The 18,818-nt window shown below is 44.9% G+C and overlaps 1 protein-coding gene across 1 annotated transcript in view; it reads right to left on the minus strand.

Annotated features, from left to right (window-relative positions):
• Positions 1-18,818, minus strand: part of DOCK2 (dedicator of cytokinesis 2) — a 424,170-nt gene that overhangs the window by 67,181 nt on the left and 338,171 nt on the right. Inside the window, exons 30-32 of the mRNA XM_044229734.1 lie at positions 11,931-12,009; positions 1,535-1,635; positions 1,387-1,445 (exon numbers count right to left, since the gene is read on the minus strand). Of these exons, the coding sequence (XP_044085669.1) occupies positions 1,387-1,445; positions 1,535-1,635; positions 11,931-12,009 (239 nt within the window). The remainder of the gene's footprint in view (positions 1-1,386; positions 1,446-1,534; positions 1,636-11,930; positions 12,010-18,818) is intronic.

The raw sequence follows: 18,818 nt of genomic DNA on the forward strand, positions 1-18,818 counted from the left end.
TTGGCATCACTCTCCCAGATTTTGCTCTTACGAAACTCATAAGTCCCCTGGGCACTATTATGCCCAGTGTTACTGGATCCCCTTGCTTCGGACCTCATAGCTTGTAAATGACAAGGCAAGGCCCACGGCAGGTATGTGGCAGTCGGTTCTGGGCCTGGTTGCCCAGCTCTCCCTTTGATTTTGTAAAGCCATCTGTAGCCCTCCTGGTACCAGTGTGTGCTTTTAACCTGAGTCTGGTGCTGCCAGGTGCTGCCAGTGAGCGCAGGACCAGACGGATAGTCTGTCCACTGTGCTGCCCCTGCAGCAAAGGGACCTTGCTGGAAAGGACAAGAAACTGCTGTCCAGGAAACCCAAAGGGAACTGAAAGATACCAAGAAGGCTGAGGAAGTGAGAAGCAGAGTCAGGAGAGGTCATTTAATTTGAAGCCCCAAAACAGGTACAGTCCCTGTAAGTGGCTCTACAGAAGAGGGTCACCGTCCAAGCCCAGGGCAGAGCAACTTGGCAGCAGAGGGTCCAGAAGGGCACCCAAACTGGAGATGAAAATACCCCATTGTGTCTCACTTGTAACTCTGCAGCAATCCGTCCGGTTACCCATTCATCCTTTCAGCACATTTGTGTGCAGGGGGATTCAGGCCTTGAGCAAGGTGTGCGGCCCTTGTCCTCCAGGGATCCAAACCAAGCTCTGGGCTTTGCACCTGCTCCATCTCAAGCGGGTCACTTCCCTCTCAGAGTTTCCTGATCAGTAAAAGGAGGTGGAGTTTTTCCGTTTTGTAGGAGGTGATGTGAAGGTAAAATAAGACCTCCGTAGCGCAGGGCTGACTCAGATGCTCAGTCAACGCCTCCCAGATCCCATCTCCCCTTCCTTCCTCCCACAGGTACCGCACAGTTCATGCATGATTCCTGCAGCTAGCCCAGACAGGGCTGGCATCTAGGGACACCTGCCAGTTCACACAGCATCACAAAAGACCCTCATCTTCCACAGAACCAATTCTCCTCTGTGTGGCTGGAGGGTGTTTTGTAGATGACATCACTGAAGAAGCTGGAGGCTGAGTGACCCACCCACCAGCAGGAAACTTGTATGTGATGTGTGAGGACATAAGTTCCCACAGCAGCCCTGCCCTTCCTCCTTTCCATAAATTCCAATTTGACATCTTAAACCCTCAGGGGCACCAAGCAGAAGCAGAGTCCTAGCTGTCTAGGGACAGGACGTGGGGATGGGCACTCCCTCTCATCAGGCACATATCAAGGACACGGGACACACACTTGATCAACTGTTCTTTCAAGCTCCCTCCACTGAAGCCCCTGTGGCCTTCTAACAAACAGATGGTCTTCAAGAAGGAGCTTGGCGTGTGCAGATGTGCCTGTCTGGATGCCTGTGCTACTCACCCAGTTTGTACCACATGTCGCGGATGGAGAAGCCGATGAGCCGTCTCATGTCCCCATACCTAGGAGAAACAACACATGTCTGCTTCAGGCTCGGTCTCAGAGATTCTCATGAAACCCCCGCTTCGGGAGACCCAAACAGGCAACCTACTTATTCAGGATTTTGTTGTATTTGGCGTGCGAGAACTGCTCCAGCTGCAGAGAGTCCTGAGTGATGAAAGCCACCGCCAGATGAAAATAGTTGTTCCACAGCTGTAAATGAAGGAGCAAAGAACAGTCATGGCGAGGGTCTACAGTGGGAAAGCGGATTAAATGCTGGGCAATGTGAATAATTTATGAAGATGGCAGAAGACAGTGGCGGAGCCAGCTTAATTCTGTGCCCTGTAATTTTCAGGCTGGCGCAGACTCTGAACGGACATCCTGGCCAAAGCAAGGACAATGGCTGCATTTCTCCAGGCGCTGACCACGTCCCCTCTCTGATGACAGGGCGAGGACAGGGATTTTTTAGGGCTGCTTTGAGAAAACTGTTTCATTTTGGTTTTTGAAAGACAAACAACTCCCCCCAGCCAAGTGCCCTGGTAGAATGAGAGGTTGATGAGGCTTATGTATTTCAGGGACTTTCAGTCTCTCTGGAAGTCCTCCTTAATCTACCTAACAGCTCACGGGACCAGCCTGCAACTCATTCAGTCTTGGACTATTTTGCCTTCTCCTTCCCCTTAGTTCTGTGGTTTCTTTTTTCTTTCTTTCTTTCTTTTTTTTAATTAACATATAATGTATTATTAGCCCCAGGGGTACAGGTCTGTGAATCGCCAGGTTTACTCACTTCACAGCACTCACCATAGCACATGCCCTCCCCAATGTGCATAACCCAACCTCCCTCTCCCTCCCCTCCTCCCCCCAGGCAACTCTCAGTTTGTTTCGTGAGATTAAGGAAGCTGATTGGAAGGGGAGGTGAACCATGAGAGACTATGGACTCTGAAAAACAGTCTGAGGGGTTTGAAGTGGCGGGGGGGTGGGAGGTTGGGGTACCAGGTGGTGGGTATTATAGAGGGCACAGCTTGCATGGAGCACTGGGTGTGGTGAAAAAAATAATCAATACTGTTTTTCTGAAAATAAATAAATTGGGAGAAAACAAAAAAAAAAAAACAACAAAAAAAAGGAAGCTGAGAGGCAACATGGGGGGTTTGGGGGGGTAGGAAAAGAATAAATGAAACAAGATGGGATCGGGAGGGAGTTCCACGGTTTCTAAGCATGGTCCCAGACCAGCAGCACCAGCATCATCTGGGATCCTGTTAGTAAAGCAGATTCTCTGACCCTCCCCAGACCTACTGAATCAGACCCCAGAAATATGGGGGCATACAACCGCTCTGGAGAATTCTGATGCTCACTGGAGTTCAAGAACCTCTGAGGGCCTAGTTTCTATGTAGGCTTACTGTAATTTTAACGCTTACATGATCACTTGCTGCTTAATGCAAGGGTTCATACTAAACACCACTCTACTGGCTCGTGGTGAAATAGAGACAACAAAGGGTTCGCCACATGGCAAGTGTTCCAAAAGATGAGATGCAGAGATGGCGATATTGATACAATACAGCAGCTGCGGGATGGGTTCTCAGTGAGTCAACCCCTCTACAAAAGGGGGGGTTGTACCCACTGCAGAGGACTGTGGTAAAGATAGCATGAGATGGTATGTGTAAAGGGCATGATTCTCTGTAAGGGCTCAAAAGCACTTGTTAGCCATATTGTTCTTTTCATTAATCTAGTGATTTCGTTGGTACCAAAGCAAAGAGCACAACCTGGCTCTTTGGGTGCTCATGGCTGTTATTAGGCCCTACTAGGGCCCTACTAGGAACAGATAGGAGAGAGCTTTGCTGGACAAAGCTCATTCACTTTCAGCCCCCTCTCGACACTGACAAGAGAAGGGTAACGCTAGCTAGAGAAGTCACCTGCCATTAAGACCTTCATCCTTAACTCAAGATGTCCACTGGAGATTTCAGAGGGCCGAGACTAAGTAGAGGGCAGTTCTACCCTTGGTAACATCATTATTGCTGCCCAGAGTGTTCCTTTCAAATGGGCTTGTAGTTGCAGTTTCAGAAAAAAGAAAACAAGTACTTCCTTCTTACCAGGGTCCTTCTTCTCCCATTCATCCCCCCTCTCATCTCTCAAACCTTAGCAGCTATCATTAGTCCCAATTTATAGATGAAGAGAATGAGGTTTGGAGGGGTTAAGTATTTTTCCAAAGGTCACTAAGTTTGTCATATATGCAGGAGATCTGGGATTTGGACGCAGGCCTTCTGATGAAGGCTCAGGATTCTTTCTACACACCATGACCAGTCTTTGGCGAAGCTTCCATTAATACATATTTGTTGAACTCCTTCTCTGTGCCAGGCATTCTCTGTGTCGTCACGGGGGCACAGCGGGTGGTTATGGAGACGGCCATCCCTCCCCCTCATGCAGCTCACATTCTATAGGGAGAATAAAATTTTCTTTTTGGAAACTTTATCTCCCAGAGTCCAGAAGACCAAGCTGCTCCCAGGGTAAAGTGAAGTAGCCTCCCAGATTGTGGAGCCCATCAAGTCAACTGTCCACACAGAGACCAGAGGATCTTTTCAAAACAAGTTGGGTTCTATCACCCTTTTCCTCAAAGTCCTTCAGAGGCTTTCCCAAACCATTACAATCACATCTCAAACCCTCCTGTTTCTGTAGTAACCCTGCTTATCCAAACACATGGTGCAGGTCAGGTCTCTTGGCCGCTCTGGCTGTCCTGCCTCCTCATGCCCCTGTGACTTGCAGGTTCTGAACACTTGCTGCTTTGGTCTGTCTAAGCGCAGACATCGTACCTCCTCATGTTTAAGGTCATACAAAACAACAAGAAAGGGATACAAAAAACCTGGTCGAAGGACATGGAAAGGATTATTTTGAAGGTGAGAAATTACTGATTTTAGAAAATTTCTAAAGAGTAATCAAGATACAAAAAGAAATAGATAGAGGGCAACATAGTTGACTTGGTATTACTTTCAAAAATAATTCCAGAAATGTTCCTCTAACACATTTGAGAACACGCAGACATGTCAAACCTAGAGCCTCTTGCTAGTCTCTGTTCCTAATCCTTCAAAAGTGTTTTCTCTGCCACCCATTCCTAATTTTTAAAAATTTAGATTATAATCCATATATCATAACATTCACTTTTTAGAAAATTTAGAATTTAATGGTTTTTATTATATTCACAAAAGGAAATACAACCATCACCACTTAGCAGTCATTCCCTAATCTTCCCTCCCCCTCAGCCCCTGGCGATCACTAATCTCTTCTGTCTCTGCGGATTTGCCCAATCTGACATTTCATAGAAATGGAGGCATAAAATAAATAACCTTTCATGTCTGGCTCCTTTCATTAAACATAACGTTTTCCAGGTTCATCTGTGTCGTCACATATATCAGTACTTCATTTATTTTTATTGCTGAATGCTAATCTATCCTATGGATATACCACATTTTATTTACCCATTCATCCATTGACTGACATTTGTGTTGTTTCTGCCTTTTGGCTCTTATGAATAATGCATCTGTGAATTTCCACATATAAGTTTTTGGGTGGAGGTAAGTTTCCAATAGGAGTGGAACTGATTTTTCCTTTGTCTTCTCACCTTGAAGATCTTTGCAGGTCATGAGATCATAGATTCTATGCCTCTTTTTTCTTAGTGGATCAGAAGTGGTGCCCCTAAGTATCTCACCCACAGCCTCTGTCCATTTTTGCCCCGTGGAGCAGTGTGGGACCCACCCTGAAACTAAGGGGACGTTGTCATGATGAGTAGCTCTGTACAAAGCCCTGAGAGGTGAGCAGTGGCCACAGCCAGACACTCCTGGGCACTCATGATACCTCTCCTCTGAAACTTCCTTGACTCTTGCTCCCAAAGAACCAGGACAAAGGGCACTAACATGGCTTGTCAGGTCTCATTAAATTTCCAGTGTTTTCTCCCTCAACAAACTGCCTCTTCCGGGGGGGCTGGTCTGCTCAGACTCCATAGATATAATATGAGCATCTTGGCCTCCTTGGCTTGGCTCCCTTACTGCACCTAAGTTCTATTCCTCATAAAGCCCAGTTCAAGATCCGTTCCTTCCTGAAGCCTTCCCGGATAACAAGGCATGACAGGTCGCCTCAAGCCTTCCGAAGCTCAGTAGCTCCTAGATGTGCAACCACAGACGTGGGCCCACTGTCCTCCACCTTCCCTTGTGCTCCACTCACTTGCCACGACAGAAGCATCCTGTGGCTAGAAGCACAAACGTCCGTGTCCCACAGACCAGAATGTGATACAAGGTCTCTCTTAGTAGTAAGAGAATTGGCGATGTATTTGACTTTTCTAAGCCTCATTTTCCTTACCTGTAAGATGAAGAAAATAATGGCAACTCCATCATGGATTGCTGGAGGGTCTGGGAAAAGTTATATAAGCATGAAGTGGTTCACCACAGGTGTGGCACATGCCAAGTGTCCAGTAAGTAGAACTGTGGCATTGTCTGTAGTGCTGATTGTAGATTATTTGAATGCCCTGTGTTTCTGACTGTAAGCTTCACAAGCAAGGGTCTTTTCTCCACTTACCTGTATTCCCTAATGCCACATTCAGCACAATGGCTTAAATGGCTTGACTGTAGCTAGGGTCTAGAAAAAAAAATTATTTATTGATCACCCTATTGTTAGAGAAATTCTCCAGTTGTTACAAAAGGTCCAGATTTTTCTTTCCTCCCTGCCCCAAGCTGCCTGGTGGCATTTTTACTAAGTGCCCAGTTCAGCTGGCTTGGGGAAGCCATGGGAACTTCAGCCAAATACATAAGGTCCTTTTTCGCTGGTGGAAGAGGTGAGGTGACTTCTGCTTGGGAATTTAGTATTTTGAACTAATAAGACAACAGAAAGTTGGAACTAGGATAAATTTAAGGGTCCTCTGGTCCAACTCCCTCATTTCATAGATGTTAAACAGTGAGATCCAGACAAATGACCACCCGAAGTCATACTGGTAGTGGGTGTAACTAGAATTTAGTTACTTGCAATTAACTCTCAAAAAATTAAAAAATCAATACACGTATGGTCAAAAAAAGTAAATGGTAGAAAAGATTAAATGATTAAAAAACTTATTTTCCATCCTATCTTGGACCCTAGTCTAATTCCTCAGAAGAAGAAAAAAAATTTTTTGGATATTCTTTCCAAAAATTTTTATGTATAAACAAACATGTATAGACAGCTCAATCGTCTGCTGTAGTTTGCTTTTTTTCTCTCACAAATACATCTTGCAGATGTATCCGTATTAGCTTGTAGAGATCTACTTCACTGCCTTTTATTGCTGCATGGTATTCTGCTATAAGGATATATATTAATTTTAACCAATTCCCTGTTTATAGGCATTTAGATTGACTCCAACTTTTTTTCCTTTAGCATCAGGGCTGAATTCAACATGTTTGTTTATACATCTTTATACATGAGAGACTATAAAATAGTATACATTCCTAGAGCTGGAAGGCTTTAGATATGCGCCCTATGCAGATTTTGTTGTTCTTTGTTGTCTTTGTTGTTGAACAGACACTGTAAGGTTGCCTTCCAGGATTCCACTCCAATTATTAGCTCCATGATCACGGGCAAGTTGCCTTACCTCTCTCTGAGTCTGTTTCCTCAGCTGGAAAAATGAGGCTAATAGTACATAAAAGGAGGTAGTTAGAGGGACCAAATGAGGAAATCACTGCTGAGAAAATTCCTACTTCATCTTGCAATCCCAGGTAAACACTCACTTCCTAAATGGACATTGGTGGTCTAGTGGTGGTCTAGTGGTAAGTGCCTTCCAAAAAATCACCTCCCAGGGAAGCCTCTCCAGCTTCTGCCCTGATTAAAACAGATCTACCCATTCACCTTCATTACACCCTGTTTGCAGGATTTACGGCATGTTTTAAGCTGAACTAATGTCTCTGCTAATGGACATAAGCAACTTGCAGACAAGAATCCCTTCCTTTTATTCACTGCTGTATATCCGGTATTTAGTGTTGCACCTAACCCAGCATGTGCTCACATGAATGCTGAATGAATGCATTAAGGAGCCCAGCATTCTCTCTGTATTCTTGTTAACTTCTCCCCAGACACTATGATGTTTATAGTATTATTCTCCCATTTTAGAGATCAGGACACTGTGGCCAGAGAATTAAATAACTTGCCCAAGGTGACACAGCTTCAAAATGGCGAGGTTGGTATTTGAATCCAAGTGCATCTCTCTCTAGAACTTGTATTCTTAACCATTCAGCTTTTCTGAAAAAATTGCTTTTCTTTCCTTTCTCAGTTTCCTTTTTAGCCTTGGTTGTTGGTCAAGGTTTCCGCTAGATTGTCTGATGTTTCACAGTCCTTACAACAGACACTCAAGGATTTTTGATCCTGTAAGTTTTCACAATGGCTGCAAATTATTATTTACCATAATTCCATTGAAATATATATATATATATATAAGGCACAGTATTGCTGAAATGCACCAGTGCGCCCTCTGAGCAGTAAAGCCATGGCTGCCATGGGCATTCTAAGGAGACAACTGATTTTTGGGAGTGAAAGTTTCCAATCATGGATTTGGGTTAGGGACATCAGGTCAGTGGCTGTCTGGGGCCCTTGAGCTACGGCCAAAGAAGCTGTCCCCAAGCATGTGACCATTTTTCTGTGTGGTGAAGTGGTCCCACCTTGATCATCCCTGGGGGGGTGCTGTGGGCTTCTTTGATGGGTGGCCTCCGTGGTACGTGCTCCTTCTCCCACCTTTTTTTGCCATTACAAGTTACGTTTCCTACTATAGAGACCAATTCTGTCTTCAGTACTCTCTTAATAGCTGGGAATATCCTGGAATATCCTTCTCATTTCACAGGATCTCCAGTACAGGTTCAAAAATTATCCCAAGGTAGCCCAATGCCCAGAAACTGATCCAGAAATGCCTCAAGGCCAAGGCTGGAATTACCAAATGCAGAGCGAGTTACAGCTTCCCAAGGCAAGAGAATGTTCTTAGTAGTAATCAGACAGCTGCTTAAGACAGAAGCAATCTTCCTGGAGCCAAAGAGCACATCTGAAGTGTAACCATGGATTCCTGGCCAATCAGAGTACCCAGTATGGAGAGTCTAATCCCACAGCCAATCATTGCAGAGCTCTCTATCCCAGGGCCAGCAGGAGCTAACTAGGGCACACAGTGTTTCTGGAGCTAAATAGAGCTGTCTCCTAGATTTGAAAGGCACTCTGTTTTTAAAAGACAGGGCAGAAGAGTGGAAAGGGCCTGGGCTTCGCGGACAGGATGGAACAGAATTCCAGCAACTCCTGCTTTTGGCTAGATGACCTTTAACAGGAGAGTTGACCACTTCTCTGAAGCTCTGCTTATTCACTGGTAAAATGGGTGTATCCCAACCCAACCAGGTTATGCCCTAAGTAGATGTCTAATCAAGGTTAGTCACCTTAGAAAGCTTGGATGCTAGAAGATGGATTCCTATCTAGCACAACTCTAAGATCCTTGAGGACAGGGCAGTGTTCTGCTTTGCTTCTGAGTTCCTCATCGTGTGTTCCAATAGTCTGCCCCTATGAGAATTGCTCTCAAGTAGAAATTGTTGCTGAGTTGCCTTTGAAATCCTCTCTTGGTCTTCCCTGACCAGCAAAGGGATGTGAATGCCAAGGCCAGCATCCTGAATAGGGGTTGGGAATGAAAATTATTTTAGCCCTGGGCAGAAAACATCATTTCTGTAATTCCCAGGTCTTATCACCTGCAGAGTGGCACCCACAGAGCTGCTTGCTTCTTGTCCTTTGTATCATAAAACCACAGTTCCAGAAAAGATATTAGGGATAATCTCATTGCACCTGCCCCTCCTCTGGACAGTGGCTGCCAAGGCCAGCAGCTTAGTGATGGATGCTCTTCCTGCTGATATTAAATGCATAATTAATGAAACCATAAGAAGGAAACAAGGTATGTTCCAGGCAGGGTACAGAGAACAAATCCATTCTCACATGGGGTGAGGAGAAGGTAGAGGAATAGAGATAAGGCTGAAAAATGATCCTGTTCTTGAGTACTTTTCAGCAAATATCTATGGAGTTCTCATTAGCAAAAGAGACTTATTTCATTTTGTAATATTGGCCATTTTCCTGTTTTATAAAATCCTGTGGGTATGACAACCCTAGGCAATAGGTGATGACTGGAAAGATGCCTTCCTACTGTCCTGTTTACCAAGGACTGACATATGAGTTTCCAGACCTGACGTATTTTAGGACCATCATCATCATTTTCATCAAGATGATAGCAATTATTATAATGAGCTAACATTTTATTAAATTGCTACCATGTTCCTGGCACTGTTCTAAGTGCTTGACATGAATTAGTTCACTTAATCCTCTCAAAAACCCAACGAGGCAGCTGCAATTAGTATTTTAATTTGATGTCGAAGAGACTGAGGCACAGAGAAGTAAAGTAATTTGCCTAAAGTCACACAGCTTATAAGCTCAAACCCTCTATGTATGAAACCCCCACTTTTCTGGGCATTGCTGCAGATTTTCTTTCAGGAAAACAGGATAAAACCTAAAAGAATGGCATGAAGGACAGAAGCTGCACTTCTCTTAGAAAGTACCCCCTAAGACACTGGAGGACAGCCAGAGTCAGGAAAGCAGGCCTGAGGCTGTAATCGCCACCACCCTCGGAAAGAGATGGGCAAACCAGCCGTCAGTTTTATGGCCTGAACACTGCCTCACTGCTGGCTGCTAGGCGTGGTACGCCAAGCGGCCCCTCGAAAAAAGCAACGACCTTATTAGCTTCCCGGAACACCCTTGTACCTGAAGCCTGCAGGCATCTGGTCCACATTTGGAAGGGGATCAAACACTTCGGTTTCAAACAGCTGAAGTGGGAGGTTTTGTTTCCACATCAGAGATTCATAACTCTCCGCCAGAACCTCTCTGTGAACCCGGTGCGGGGGTGACCCCTTACCAAGCACGTGGCGGTGGTGATGTGCTCTGGTCGCAGCTCCACACAGACATGCTGTGTCACTTGCTGCACCACCAGGCTATCTGCTCATCCCCTCAGAGTCTCCGTCCCCGCATCCTTCCAGCAGGAAATAGTGCTAGTAGGAGTACCTAACTTGCAGTGTGGCTGTCAGGGCTGGGGAAGAAAATGCCTGGGGATGCTTCTTAGGAGATCTGCACATATAAGTCGTCAGAAAAAGGCAGCTACTCTTCGTATCCCTGTCATCACGACAGTGCAGTTGCCTGATTTGAATGCAAGATAGTACGAGAGAATCCTATTCAAGGATAATGTTTATTAAATACTTCTAGGCTGGTGCTCGCCAGCACGGTGGGTCTCATAGGCCTCAGCCCAGGGATCATCCTCCCAGGGAGACCTACTATGTGTCAGGCACAGAGCACAGAGTCTCCTTCAGGAGGAAGTGTATGAATGAAAACTGGTGGGACCTTACAGAAAATTCTCCAAGCAAGACCCCTGACACATGCCAATTCTGTAAAACCCCTACGAAATAGAAAGAGTAGGGGTGCCTGGGTGGCTCAGTGGGTTAAGCCTCTGCCTTCGGCTCAGGTCATGATCCCAGGGTCCTGGGATCGAGCCCCACATCGGGCTCTCTGCCCGGCAGGGAGTCTGCTTCCCCCCATCTCTCTGCCTGCCTCTCTGCCTACTTGTGATCTCTGTCTGTCAAATAAATAAACAAAATCTTGAAATAGGAAGAGTAGGTTACTATGAGCATTTTACAGATGAGTCAGCTGAGGCTGGGACATAGTCTAGGCCCTGTCTGAGGTTGCTCAGCTAGTCATAGGCCGAAGCCCATCTTGGAATCAAACACTCTAGACGAGCAGGCATTCAACACCTCTGCCCCTGTTCACTGGCAACTTCCTAAGCTGGCACTGCAAGAGATCCTGGGGGTCAGGGTCTTCCCCAGAGGAGGGATCCCCTCTCAGGAGCCTTCTCTGTCATTAGCAGCAGCCAGAGGTGGCAATATGGACTTTTCCACAAGGCTTTGAGGAATTGGTTCTCCTTGCCTGGGCTTTGAACAGGTGTGTCACTCTGCCCCAGCGACATGCTTTGAGGCCCCCAAATCTCAGAGGCCCTAGCTCTTGTCTGAATCCTAAAAGTGATTTCTGGAGGAATCACAAAATCCTGGAAATATATTAGTGAGCTTTATTTTTCAGTGTCTGTGAGTGCCTATTTTGCTGGGCTCCAGTGAACAGTAAAGTAAAACAATGTGATACATTTCTGAAAGGTGGTACCCACTCCGACAAGGGATAAATGCAAATCTCCTCTTTAGCACAAGATACATTATACAGTCACATTTGCATAAGCTGCACAGTTAATGACTATTTGTTTAATCAAGGGCCTGGTTCTAAACCCTGAGTTTCAATCAAGGGCCTGGTTCCCTCCTCGCCCACACCGCTCCTCTATGGAAGCCCCCAGAGACACTGGCGTACCTTACATGTGCTTTGAGATGCATCTGATGGGGCAATCAGCCCAAGATGCTAGAGCCCCTTGCCAGGGCACCCCAAGCACACCCTGGGCGCGTCACACTCACCTGGAACTCGAAGTTCGTGTGTTCCAGGAACTTCTGGTTCATGGTTTCTGCGAACTTGTTGATAGCCCTCAGGAAGACCCTGGAAGAGAGGAGCAGGTCACCAGGCCATCTGAGTATGCCACCCCAGGCATCCCTCTCCATCTTCCAGAATGAAGTTCCCTCGTAGAGGGCTCAAAGACCCAAAGAAGAGGTCAGCAAACCCACCGGCTCACACTGTGGACCGGGGGCCATGTTTGCCCTGCAAGAAATTGAGAACTGTCTGTCTGACTTCCTTAGAAAATATCTTCTGTTTAAACGATTACAAGCTTATGGCAGAAAATGTATGCTATCCAAAAAGACAGAAATTGCCTCCTGCACAAACAAGCAAACAAACAACACATCGTCGAACCTTATCATCTACAGAAAACCATCACCGAGATTCTGATGCACATTATGTTCAAAGGTCTCCCTAGATGCATGTGCATGAATGGTATTTGAAATATATCATCTTGATAAATAGGGCTAAACGGCAAATGCTGTTTCACAGCCTGTCTTTTTTACTTGGCAATAAATTGTGTGCTCCTTTCATGCCAATGAATGCAGATATACATCATGCCTTTTAATCACCAAAGAGCGTACCATTCTATGGGTGGATCACAGTTTATTTAACCAGTCTTTCAGTGATGATCCTTTATGCTCAGCTTTTATAGACAGTGTTACAGTAATCACTCTCTTCTGTACACCTTGTCCCTCTGATATATACCTCTTTTCCAGTCTTCTTCTTGAAGTGATAGTACTCATCAGATACCTATTTAACATTTTGGTACCTGTTGTCAAATTTTGTTTCTCCTTAAATGTCTTCCCATCCATCTCTACCTCCCCTTCCTCCTACCAAACCCTATGGACCGGTCTTTCAGCCTCCCATCTCCTGCCTCTTCAACGTCAAGAATACCTTGACCAATGGGCAGTTCGGTCATGTCAATCACAGATTTTGGTGACACCCACTGCCCACAGGATAAATCCAAACTCTTCCTCTCGACAGTCAATGCCCTTCACGATTAGACCCCGCTCTTCCTAGAACTCATTTCTCACTGTTATCCAGTGCTTTTTCTTGTGGGCTAGTAAATAGCTGTGTTTCTCCTATATAATGTATAAAATGCTTCTCTCCTTTTAATCTCTTTAGGATAGGGTCTACTGCATCCTTGTGTCCCCCAAAGGACAGTCACTGCAATTTCCTTCCCCAGAATTCATCATGGTCTGGGAAGACTTATTTGGTGACTCAGTAATGCCTCTCTCCTCCACTAGACTGTACTTTCCTCCATGATCTCATCTACTCCCTAACTTACATGCCTTTGGCTTCCAATGTTATATCTTCCTCCCTGGCCTCTCCCCTGAACTTCTAGCTCCCATTCCAGCTCTCTGCTCCATACCTTCATGTGGATGACAAATAGGCATCTCAAATGTAAGGTCAAAATCTTAACTCCTATTATCTTTCCTCTTCCATTTTTCTGTAGTCTTCCCATCTGTGTTAACAATATATTTGTTCTGCCAGTTGCTCAGGGAGAGAGAATTGGTGGTAGCATCCTTGATTTTTCTCTTTCTCTCGTATCCTACACCTGGCCTGTCAGCAAAACCTCTTAGCATTATTTTCAAAATACAGCCAGAATTTGACTACTTCTCAACACCCCATTGTCATTGACTTCAACCAAGCCACCATCATTTCTCCCCTGGATTTCTGCAGTCGCCTCCAAACTGCCACGTGCCTACCTGTGACCTCATCTCTAGGGTGTGGGTTATGTTTGTAAAATCTTTAAAGACAGTGGCCAGATCTTACCTGTACTGCTGTCTATAATTTTTGATGAACAGTGAATAATTAGTAATTCCTTATCCTCAATAGCAGCTGATCCAGGGAAAATGCCCATTTGGCCTACCTGAGATGTAATAGGTAGCCAGCAAAGGAAGTGTTGATTAGAAGGTTATTGCTTCAGGTAATGACTGGAGCTCAGTTCTGCTTGGGAACAGCTGAGAGACTGTCTAGAACATATCTGTCCCCTCCCAGGGATGCAGAATGTGGACTATTTCTTTACTAATGTCAGCCTCTCACTAGTTGAAAGTTGCTCCTGTGGAGGTCCTCTACCGTGCCCTGTAGGTTGACTGAGCTCTCTCTTGCAGCCAGAGAAAGTCCAGGGAGTGAAAGAAGTAGGAAGCTCGGGATATGTGGTAAATGTCCACCAAAGCTGCATGTATATTCTGGGTGGGCCAAGAGCATGTGCAGGGCACCTCGAACATGTGCTACGTTGGGCGTTACTTGTGACGAGCATGGGTTAGGTATTCACTAGGCACTTAAATGTTTGTTGACCAAAGAAAACAGCACATCCTGGTATCAGGATCACAAGATTTATACACCCACACAGGCACACACATATGCACACACACATACACACACAGTTAGATGGGGACCCTGCCTTTGCCACTTCCAAGCTGTGTGGATCTGGGACATGTTCATGTCACTTTGACATCTCTGTTTCCTTGCCTGTGAAATACCAGCAGTGTAGCCCCTATTCCAGGGACGCTGCAGACTTTAGTGGCAAGGACGTGGTTAGGTGTGGCACACAGGGCAGCCCGACACAACCGTTACAACAGGAATACAGCAGCTGTGGCTGTTCCAGGCCTTTGGGTTACTGCATCCTTCTTCCGAAGTCGGGGACAAACAATGAAATGGGCAGTTGCAGCAGCAATTGGTTCTGAGGTAGGCAGGGCCACATAGAGGCAAAAAAAAAAAAAAAAAAAAAAGAAAAGAAAGTCCCACAGAATCCTCCCCCTATCAGGATGTCAAAAAGTGAGATTTCATTGGCTTTGCTCTTCTGGCATTTGCTAATATGCCTTTGAAAAATATCTGTATTTCCCCCTTAAAGATTAGCATCATTCCCCAGATGGAAATGCATTGAGTGGCTGTCATTTTATGTTATAAGCATCTTGGAATCTCTAATGTGATCCCAAAATATGAGGGGTTTTACAAATTCCCAGAAGCAACAAAGCTATCGGTAGTTTCAGTAATAGTCATTATTTTGATTGTCAGCCTAAAGCTGTCTCCGGTTCTCAAAGGCCAGTTGAATAACCAGGAATTGATCAACCCTTTGTGCTAACGGTGGGTACTGATGGCAGATAGGCACCGGGGAGAGTGAGTCAAGGTTCTTCCTTCTCTCTGGATTCTTCCATAACCACTCACTGGGAATCATGAATCATAATATTACTTAACTTTGGTTTCTCATGTGTGGGTTTGGAAAAATACGTCTTTTGTCTTCTTAAAAAAAAAAAATAGCTGTACTTAAAGCCTAAGCACTAATATGGTGACGTGAATTGGAATGAAAACATACTCAATTCTCTGTTACTCTCAACAATGGACTTGAATCGCTGAAAACAAAGTTCAGGACCAAATCTCAACCTGACAGTTCCTGCATCTCATTTGTGATGCTTAGTAGGATCTGTAAAATCAATAATAATCAGTGCCACAGTTAACCAGTGGGCCCTCTGCTAAGTACTTTGCATAGATTCTTTCTATTCTGTTTTTTCTTTTTTAGTTCTCACGTTAACTCTCGGAATTGAATATTGTTTCCATTTTAGAGATGTGAGTTTAGATAACTTTCCCAATAACCCAGCGAGAATAAATGAAATCAGGATTTAAACAAAAGTATGCTGCCTTCACAGTGTATTTAATAAGACCTCTGTAATTGAGCTCTGAGCTCACCTTACTAATAAATGCAATGACAGAGATAGAGCTATTTGTGTACCCTGTGCTAAGGACTGCATAGACATTCTTTCACGTAATTCTACAAACCAAACTAGGTGCTATTGTTATACCCATTTAACAGAAGAAGAAACTGAATATTGGGAAAACAAAATGATGTCCCCACATTCACACAGCTAATAAACAGCACAGTCTAGACCCAGAGCTGTCTTTCTCTAAAGCCTTTGCAATTAACCAGAAGGATATACTGGCTCCCATGACAGCCACCTGCAGTCTTTTGGTGCTGGGCATGCTTCTACTTCTGCCCACAGTTTTGCACACAGTCCCTTCACACTTCATCCCATCATCTTATTGCTCTGTTCATAGTCACTTAAGCACAGAGCCAACACTCGACTTGGACAGTATTCCCTGGGTGGCCAGTGACCCGTGAGTGAACTTATGGGTACCCAGTGGGGGTGCCCAGGTCTGGAGAGCAGTTAAATGAAATCCTCTGTATCATTTCTAAAGCAGGACAACTAGGGAGAAGGCAGGAACCCACAGCCTGAGGAGAAGCCATGAATAGATGATCCTGAGAGGAAGCAGAAGCCACATGTAAGAGAAGTCAGCTGCTGTTGAGTAGGAAAAAACTGGCAGAAAGATCCTTGAAGGTGGAGTAGGGGAGTAACGATGATAGGTACAATTTAAGAAGATAGGACTATGTACCAGGTCATACGCTACATGTTCTACATGCCTTTCCTCAACCAACTTTCACAACACCGCTAGGAAGTAGGTCCTATTGGTTTTGCCGCTATTGCACAGACTCCTGCAGGTGCTTAAGCAAGCCTGCCCTAGGTCAGACCCCTACTCTGGCCGTCTTCCATGCTGTGGTCTGGAGCTAGCTGCTTGACCTCAGGGAATCTCCGTGAAGGCCTCTTCTGGGAAGTGAGCCATGTGAAGATTAAATAAGATGTTGTGTACAAAGCTGGTGGCCCATGCTTCAGCACGTAGAAGTCCTCGATAAATGTCCGTTGTTCTTGTTGTTGTGGTTGTTGTTAATAGCCTGGCCACCTGGTAAGTTCTGAGGCAGCAGGATTCCAGGCTGATACCACTCCAATGTGACAACCAACCCCACACCCCCATGTTGTAGGATGGGAATAAAAGGACATGCCCTTTCTCGTGAGAATGCCCAAGGGAGGGAGAGGGCCTCTTTGAACCCCATTTCCCTTCTCCCTGTGGTTGATAGGATGTTGTTGATTCTACTGGTCCAAACTTGACAATGGAAGTAAAAGAGCTGGAAAAGAGAGTTCTGATCCCCCAGAGGCAGTGGGAAATCCATCCTCCCAGAGCCTTTTAAGCTGCTTTCCCCACAACGCACAGAAGCTCCATGCACCAAGAGGTTAGAGGGAAGCAACAACTTCCGGTTCAGCATCAAGGAATGGCTTGCTCCCAGAGCCCCCAATGCCTTGCATGGAATCTGGGATTCTGGCAAGGGATGCAGTAGTCTCTTGGAATCTGGAATCCTGCTGAACATCAGGATTAGTTGTCCTGTGCCGGCTAAAAAACCCACGGAGGAGCCTTCTTCTGGGGGAGGCCCACGAAAAGGAGTAGGCCCTACAAATTAATGCAGGTAGGGGGACGGGGAAGTGGGTATCAGTGCTTTGTCAGCCTCCTGATGGAGCCACCATAACACGGCTGGTGCTACCCTACTCAGCTTCTGACCATTGACTTCTGTGACCCTACTGTGTGCCTGGCATGTGCTTGAGACGATGTAAGACCTCGAAATAGGACACCGATAAAGGTAGATAAGATCCAGCCCAGATTTGCCTGTTCTGTGAAATATTTTGGGTATTCCCAAACCATAGGAATGTGACAAGGACAATGAGAGCTAACATTTATAAAATGCTCGTTCTGTGCTAAGCATTGTTCCAACTACTTTGTATATATTATTTCATTTCATTTAGGTCCTCATGGTTGTGATAGGTACTATTATTAGGTGCATTTTATAGAAGAAAAATTAAGTCATAATAATCACAGAACTTCACCCAAGGTTAGCTATTAAATGGTGGAAGCAGGATATGGACCCTGGCAGTCATAAATCCCACCTCCTCTGGGTATTTTTTGTGCTGTGAACTCACTGCAGTGACTGCAGCAATTGGCCACATTTCCATGGCATAGTTACTGTCTCACCAACTAGACCATAAGCCCTCTGCCCTCTGAGCAAGGCCCACTCCCTAGAGCTCTGCCTAACCAGGACACTCAATAAATATGTGTTGATTGATTCCTTTTTGAGATGCTTTAGGGATGTGTATAAATCCACAAGCCCCCTCAAAATGTTAAATTTCCAGATCAAGGTGCAGATGGAAGGGGAGAAAAGAGGTTCCTAGATATAATTTTGTTAGTTTACTACATTATAAAGAACTTCATCACTTAAAAATTTATCAGATCCTGTAAATCAGATCTTACTGAAAGCTGTGTCTTACCAAAATGGAAAAAAAAAATGTTCTAACAGAAGGCATTTCTTGCAGTAGACATGTCACTATGTCTGTGTACATAAACAGTACAGAGTTAAGGAGTTAGAAGTTAAAAAGTTAAGAAGACATTCTACTCTAGAAAATTCCATTCCCTCCAACAAGCAGAAAAATAAATTATGTATGACTAATACACACACACACACACACACACACATAAATCATAAGTGATAATAGGAAACATATAAAAACAGGTAAGTTATAATAGTATGGAAATAATAAGAAAGGAAGGAAATTGTAAAGAACATACTAACCAGCATAAGAAGTAGAAATGTTCTGGAGAACACTGGCCTGGGCTAAGCCATGCTGCATATTCTGCTTGTCCAGCTTATACTGAAATCTTTCACTGACTAGCCTTGTGATCTTGGTCAGTTAACTCATTGGACCTCTTTCAGTTTTCTGAGCCACTAAATATGCAGTGGGCACATCGGTACAATGCATTTCATAAGAAGAGCCTCACTCTTTTATAGGATGCAGCAGCAGAGCTCAAGAACCTGGACTCGGATTGCATGGCTTCTTACTAGCAAAGCAACATTGTGGGAGATGCTCATCTATCCTATGCCTCAGTTCCCTCATATGTAAAATGTGGATTGTAATAGTTTACATCATAGCGTTGTAAAGATTAAATAAGCTAACACATGTAAGGGATTCACA

This window comes from Neovison vison, chromosome 1 (assembly GCF_020171115.1).
Source record: "Neovison vison isolate M4711 chromosome 1, ASM_NN_V1, whole genome shotgun sequence".
Taxonomy (NCBI): domain Eukaryota; kingdom Metazoa; phylum Chordata; class Mammalia; order Carnivora; family Mustelidae; genus Neogale; species Neogale vison.